At 34.4% G+C, this 7,593-nt stretch overlaps 1 protein-coding gene across 1 annotated transcript; it reads left to right on the plus strand.

Moving 5' to 3' along the window:
• The first annotated feature begins 2,007 nt into the window (after window positions 1-2,007).
• LOC21396538 (aldehyde dehydrogenase family 3 member H1) lies at window positions 2,008-6,996 on the plus strand. The gene is made up of 10 exons (XM_024164946.1): window positions 2,008-2,325; window positions 4,463-4,531; window positions 4,630-4,726; window positions 4,846-5,052; window positions 5,159-5,274; window positions 5,374-5,478; window positions 5,563-5,735; window positions 5,825-5,915; window positions 6,126-6,275; window positions 6,614-6,996. Exons 1-10 carry the CDS (start codon window positions 2,107-2,109, stop codon window positions 6,845-6,847), a joined length of 1,461 nt encoding a protein of 486 aa, XP_024020714.1. The 5' UTR covers window positions 2,008-2,106; the 3' UTR covers window positions 6,848-6,996.
• The last annotated feature ends 597 nt before the right edge of the window (window positions 6,997-7,593 follow it).

Here is a 7,593-nt window from a genome sequence, read left to right on the forward strand (position 1 = left end):
CCTAATTGCCTAATATTGTGGATCAATTCATTACGATTACTGTGTATAATACAAATTAAATAATTCATAAATGAACAAAGAAACTTCTTGAAGCGTGCGAATATAGAGATTTATGCAATCAATTGAGCTTTGGAGAACAAATATATAATATCTCTAATCTCTCTCTATCTCTTACAAATCATATTTTAATTCGCTATGCAAAATTAGTCAACCGACTAGGTAACCTAATCTATGTACATGTGTAAAGAAAAACAATCTATAGACATGTGTTCGTTTATGATTCCCACCAATCTGAATCGCATTATCAATCATGAGGACTTAAAATTAGTTGGGTAAATCAACTGCGGTCTTATTTATTTTACCGATTTGAATTTTATTACAATAAAAAGTTTATAAAAACAGTCACATTTAATTTTTTTGTTACAATAAAAAGCTCTCACGTAAAGTCACATATTAACTCGAATTAAAAATTTAAATCAGCGAACTAAACGGATACCTTCTCATGGGGTTAGAATTCTGAAAACTAGCCTAAATGCGGCTTCAGATTTCAACCCTTCAAACTCCCTTATTGAGACGACGTACATACACTAAAAAGAAAAAGAAAAAAAAAAACCCTAACAAAAAAAGAGAGTGAGAAAGAAAAATTACCTTTTAAAAAAAAAAAAAAAAGAGATTTCAATAAGCTATTGAATATTATTTAGCCGTTACAATCTAAAATTTAATAAACATAAAGCATAAGATTAGATGAAACGAAAAGCTATCTTGCTATCTGAAAGGCCAAAAGACAACGACAAAAACTTTAAAATTTGCGACTAAACGAGTTTCCGTGATTCACAACGACTACGTGCTCTAATTATTTTTTTAATGGAAAAAAAAACTCTCAGCCTTCTAAATTTATTAAATAGCGCGAATAAATATCCAAAACTGGGTATAATTCAATTTTTAAATAAAAATAATATACATTATTAGTAAAAAAATTTAAAAATATACTTAGCATAAAATAATATATAATAAAAGTATATATACATACACACGTTAAAAATAGTAAATTTAACGTATTTGTATTAATTTTCAAAAATAGGTGGATAAAATATGCCAATAAAAAAGGAATTCTTTAAAAAATTGTAACTGTCATCTAAATTTTGTTTGACAGGTCATAATATTACATTTTTTTACTAAGAAATTATCAAATAACAAAATATAAATGTAACAAAAGAAATATGTTGAGATCAATAAATTATATTTGAAAAAATATAAACATTTAAAAGATAAATATGATAAGAGGTAGGAGGTATTTAGAAAATGGAGACAAATACCTTTTAAAATTTAATGTCTGAATTTTTATCACTTACTCTTGATTGATATTTTTTTAGTTAAATAACTATAATAATTAAAAGAGTATTAATCAATAACAAGACGTAAAAGCACTTTAAAAGTAAATTTAATAATTTTTTCAAGGTATATTTTTACGTTGCCTCTACATCTAATATGTATAGTTTAAATTCTAGCAACAAAAATAATATATATGTAAAATTTTATAGTTCAAATTCCTCGGTTGAGAATTAAAGACTAAAAAAAATAAACTATCCAGTAATTTATTACTTCTCAACCTTAAATTTGTATATTTTTTTAAATTAATATAATTTTAATTAAATTTAACGGTTAGAAATTAATTCTGACGGGTGAAAGTCTTTTTTTTTCTTTTTTTATTAAAAAAAAAAAACTCACCCTTTTCCCTTTTTTTTCTTCCCCCTTTCTTAAATAAAAAGATGCATGTAAAATTACTAACTAGGCGATCCAAGTAATCAACCAAACAAATAAGCAGCCAAACCAAGAGACAAACAGGGCACCTCGCGTCTATCGTCACCGTACTTTGTTTATACGTTTGTCCTATATAAGAGAATCGTATGCATACGCACACACCAATAACAACACAAATTAAAATACATCCATCTTATTTTCGATATATATATATATATAGATATATATCTTCAACCTCCTCCCTCTCTGACACAGTCCCTTTATATTCCATATCTTTTTAGCCCCTTTTGCTATCTATCTATCTTGTTCAGAACTTGGGTCAAGTGAATTGGGCATATTTTCCAGATGGGAAGCGAGGAAGCAAACGCGTTCGATGCAAAAGACGCACCGAAGATTGCGGGAGAGCTCCGAGAAAGCTTTGCTTCTGGTAAGACTCGGAGTTACGAGTGGAGAACTTCGCAGTTGAAGACCATCTTGAAAATCCTTGATAATCACGAACAAGACATGATCCTGGCCCTTCGTTCTGATCTCTCCAAGCCCGAGATGGAGTCCTACATCCAAGAGGTCTGTCTCTCTCTCTCTCTCCGCTTTTTACATTTTTCTTTCTAGTTAATAATTTTGTTGTTCACTATGATTTACACAGAATCAAGAAAAGAAAAGGCAAACAAACAAACCAAAAAAAAAAAAAAAGTTCATAGAAAAAATTCCGGTTCAATTTTGCCTGTGCGTCACCTGCGTAGTAGGGCCATTATTGAAAAAAAAATATCATAAAAAAATTGTGGTTTTTTTTTTCAACACTTTTTTTTTTTTTTTAAATTCCCAATCTTCTCAGTCGTAAAGAATGAAAACTGGAGTTTGTTTTGGGATCTGCTTTTGTCATTTATCAGTGACTTCCCACGTCGCAGGAATCCCGCAAACTGGATCCAATTAATTTCGCCTGACTTCGCGCGCATCCACGTCGCGTGGTAGAAGCTTAATTTCAGTTCACTTCAAAACCTTTTCTCTTTACGTAACCGCGAAACCTCAATCCGTCGTTCGGCTGAAATCGTCGTGCGAATATGGCGGCGGGGGGTGGTGAAGGAAGTGAGAGAGAGCTTTGAGTCCGGTAAGACTCGGAGCTACGAATGGAGAGAATCACGAGGTCCCACAATCCCTTGGTCGTCTTCTTTTTTCTTAATGATTAAATATTTTGCGCTTTTTTCTTTTAATAATTGACATCAGAAAATTCGACATGACGGCTCATAAATACCCAGAAGGAATTGGGTAATTTTAATCATTTATTCAGCGTGAGTTGTATGAAGTGGTTTTGTTCGGTATTAATATCGAGAGTGAATAGCCCAATTCTCTTTGACCTTTTGATACAATGATATGAAATGTGATTTTGTTCTGTTTGGGAAAAACTAGTCTCGTACGTTTGGCTATTAAATGCTCTGGATGAATTTGTTTATTACACAACTTTTGATTGATTGGGGTGATAAGAACCCAGAATTTATTGATATATAGGCCATGTGGGGGTTTTGATGGCAAGGCACGAACCACTTCTTTGTGTTCGTGTCAGCTTCCCGTTGTTTGTTATGCTCAGAGAATTTCTGAGTTTCATTTAATTTATATGATTTCTCACGGTTTTCTGATTTTATGGCTGTTCTTGGATGGGTTCACTTTGAGGAGTGTCACTTTTTGGCGGCATATTTGAGTCTGAAACTTGGGTTCATTTATATGCTACCCAACAAACTTTTTCATATGTAATTGGGGAAAGGGCATTTATTATGGAAACTACTTGGCCTTTTCAAACAATAGAGTTTTAATATGTGACTGTAACAAGGGCATTAAACCTTTCATGATGTGGGTGACCTTATCTGTCCATAGCATGCGACTTTTATGGGGCTTGTGCTGATGTGAATTGCTTAGAACTGCAAATTTATTGCCACAGAAAGAAAGGTGGTCCAAGTCACTTTTGCAGGAGCTTAGGGGCTGCTCTTTTTACAATCTGAGTTAGAGAATTTGAGTTGAAAAGTGAATTTATGTGAGAAAAAACGCTGTAACAAAAAAGTTGAATTTGAATTTTTGTGAGAGAAAACATTGTAGTTAAAGGTTTGAGTTTTGATTTGAGTTGTGAAAAGATCTCGTTAATTTCTTATTATCTGGATATCGTGGGCAGTAATTGTTCTTTTGAGTTGGTGAGGAACATTCTTTGACTGAATTCTCATGTCACAAGTATGATAAAATTGCATTTTGTAGGATAATAATTGTAGAAAAAACTTCTAGAGGGCCATAGTTTACGATGTAAATCAACAACTTACCATGCTCACTCTTTTGGATCATAATGTTGGAGGTTGTCGTTTGGTTCCCTTCAAGAATTAGTTTCTTACTGAAAGTTTAAGCTTCGTAATTTCCCGACATAAATAACCCTTTTCCTACATTAAACGACACAAAAAGATTGTTAGCCCCCTACTGGTTCCTGTGTCTTTCAGTTATAATCCTATTCCTTACATGTTTAAGATGATGGCTAGGTGCAAGATCAATCGTTTTGAGTTTTCTATGAGGACCCTTAACAATTGAACTCAACTGGTAGAGTGCTTTATGTGAATGGTCTCAAATAATCCATATCCTGTACTTCTTTGTAATTTGTATCTTACTTTATATATGGTGTGTATTCTTTTTTTGCTCCCTTCTAAATTTGTTTCCCATGTTTACCGCACAGATAGCTATGTTGAAAAACTCTTGCAAAGCTACACTTAAGTCACTAAAGGGTTGGATGGTACCGGAGAAGGTACGTGTTGTCAGAAATTCGCTGCTGAATAGAACTCTGCAATACAATCTTTACATGTACTTTTTCAAATTCAATTCAGTATTTGCGTTCTATTGCAGGCTAAAACTTCAATGACCACTTTCCCTTCATCAGCTGAGATAGTGTCTGAGCCATTAGGCGTCATATTAATCATTTCAGCATGGAACTATCCTTTCTGTATGTCGAAATTCTGTAGTACTCTCTTTTGTTTTCGCATTGAATCTCTAGAAATTACATTCAACTCATGATTTTTCTGTCTTCACAAAATACTGATTGTGTAATCTCTGGTTTATTAGATTTGTCCATAGATCCAGTTATTGGAGCTATTGCAGCTGGTAATGCTGTTGTCCTTAAACCGTCAGAAGTTTCTCCAGCCTCATCCGCATTGCTTGCTAAATTATTAAAAGAATACATGGATACCTCTTGTGTAAGAGTTGTTGAGGGGGCTGTTGCTGAAACAGCTGCGCTGTTGCAACAAAAGTGGGACAAAATATGTTACACAGGTTCTCTCGAACTTTCCACTCATTTTCTTCTCATCCTGTATGATCTTGAAATTTTTGCAAGGTATGTAAACTTGAACTTCAGACAGATAATATCTTGAATTTGTAGGAAATGGGAGAGTGGGTCGCATTGTGATGGAGGCTGCTGCAAAACACCTCACACCTGTTCTTTTGGAGCTTGGAGGAAAATCTCCAGTTGTCGTTGATTCAGACGTTAATTTAAAGGTATTCAAAATTTGAAATCTTCCATGATGCCAAGTATTATGCTATACGTGCTTTTGTCATTTCAAGTTTGCAACTCATGCAGTAACTTTCTATGTCAAGGTTGCGACTCGGAGGATAATTGCAGGCAAGTGGGGCTGCAATAATGGGCAAGCTTGCATTTCTCCCGACTACATCATAACAACAAAAGATTTTGCTCCCAAGTTGGTAAGGTTCCTGATATTATTTATGCCACTGCAGGTCTAAATTGGCTTTCCATTTAATTCATTTCGTCCAATTTTAATTCTTCAGGTGGATTCCCTGAAAGAGGTGTTGGAGAAGTTTTATGGGAAGAATCCATTAGAATCCAAAGATTTATCTCGCATCGTTAACTCCAACCACTTTGCTCGCCTGATGAAGCTCTTGGATGAAGAGAAGGTTTCTGGAAAGGTTGTTCATGGGGGTGAAAGGAACGAAACAGACTTGTAAGTTCAGTTGTTACATGCTTATTGTCTTGTTTGCCATTATTCTATATCAGCGTCAATAGTGAGCAATGTCTTTCCTTCCAACGCAGGAAGATTGCCCCCACCATCTTACTAGATGTCCCGCGAGATTCGTTGATCATGACTGAGGAAATATTTGGCCCATTGCTTCCAATTATCACTGTAAGAATCAATAGACTCGGGTCCATTATAATAAGTTCATGCCTAAAAAATTTCAGAAATGCAGCATAGAAGGACGTGCTTGTTCATTATAGTCATGTAGAACTTGGAGATTGTTTAGCAAATAGAATGATTTTGTTTCTAATACATTCTAACGCTTATCTATGAGAAAGTACCATTCAATTACAAATTCTTATTTGTTTTTCGGAACAGGTTGAAAAAGTAGAAGAGAGCTATGATATCATCAACTCAGGACCAAAGCCCCTCGCTGCATATTTATTTACCAGCAATGAGAAGCTTAAGAAGCAGTTTGTGATGACCATTTCCGCAGGGGGTGTGGTCGTCAACGACACTACCATACATGTGATATTCTTTCTTCAATCTCTTGCACAAACCTTGTACACGTGCACTTTTTTATTTCACACATGAATTCGATTTTCTGCTAATCAGGGCAAAGTGACACATGGGGGCTGCCAAATAGTAGAATGGCAAAAAAGTTTGATGTTTCATTAGTTCGAACTTTGAATGTGTTCCATCCTTAAAATTAATACAGGTTGCTTGTAGCAAGATATTGCCATGTACAAAATCGGTACATGATTAGTACTTAGTAACCGGCAACACACAAATTCGATCTATAAATCCTTATATCCTAGTAAATCTATTTTCAAGATCTTGACACATGATGCTTTTTGGTGCTGCAGCTTGCGGTTGTTACACTTCCGTTTGGAGGTGTTGGGGAGAGTGGAATGGGTGCTTATCATGGGAAATTTTCTTTCGAGGCTTTCAGCCACAAGAAGGCGGTTGTTTATCGAAGCTTTGTTGCTGATGCAGCGGTCAGGTACCCGCCGTACACAAAAGGGAAGCTAAGTTTGCTAAAGGCTCTGGTCGGAGGTAGCATATTGGGCATAATACGTGCTTTGTTTGGTTGGTCCTAAATTTAGTTGTTGTGCCCGTTCTATTTTTCCTTCGCATTATAAGGTCTCTCTCTCTCTCTCTTTGTAATTTGTGTTTTTATTTCCAACTTAAAGAAGGTTTGATTTATTCTGAAAAATAAAAATAAAAATTAAATATGCTATATTGTTTATGCAATAGCGTGAGCCATGTTGAAGTTACCTAATCTTGCAGCTTCGTCAATATCCTCAACCGATTTATAACAATTCTTGAAGAAACCCATCTAACATTTGATCTCCATGCACCTAAGTTTTCGTATCCTAAAATAGTTGGGCCAACTTTGGCATTAGTTGGTAAGGTTCCAATTATCCAGACTTGGCAAAGCAGGTGGATTTTTCTATTTCAATTGCTACAACAATACTTGGGATGCAATTAACCTGTTTTTAACCATAGAATACCAATAATCTAATAAACTATAATTAACTATAGGCCGAAACAAGCCAGCCTTCTTTTGGTTTGCACAAGCAATTTCACAAGTGTTGGACGATGGAAAACTTGATTTGGGACGTAGAGTTTCAATGGTATATTTTATTATTATTATTCGTCCTTTATATCCCTGAAAAATAATTGCACATTAGAGTTGACTTATTTGTTAATTAACCGTATATATACATATCTAGATAAAAGTGCCGGGGGGAAAAAAAAAACTGTTTTATATAAAAACACAATAGGAAACAATCTCTAGTTCCTACCATAAAAACTAATAATAGCAATAATTAAAAAAATAAAA

The sequence above is a fragment of the Morus notabilis genome, unplaced genomic scaffold (assembly GCF_000414095.1).
Source record: "Morus notabilis unplaced genomic scaffold, ASM41409v2 Scaffold1379, whole genome shotgun sequence".
Taxonomy (NCBI): domain Eukaryota; kingdom Viridiplantae; phylum Streptophyta; class Magnoliopsida; order Rosales; family Moraceae; genus Morus; species Morus notabilis.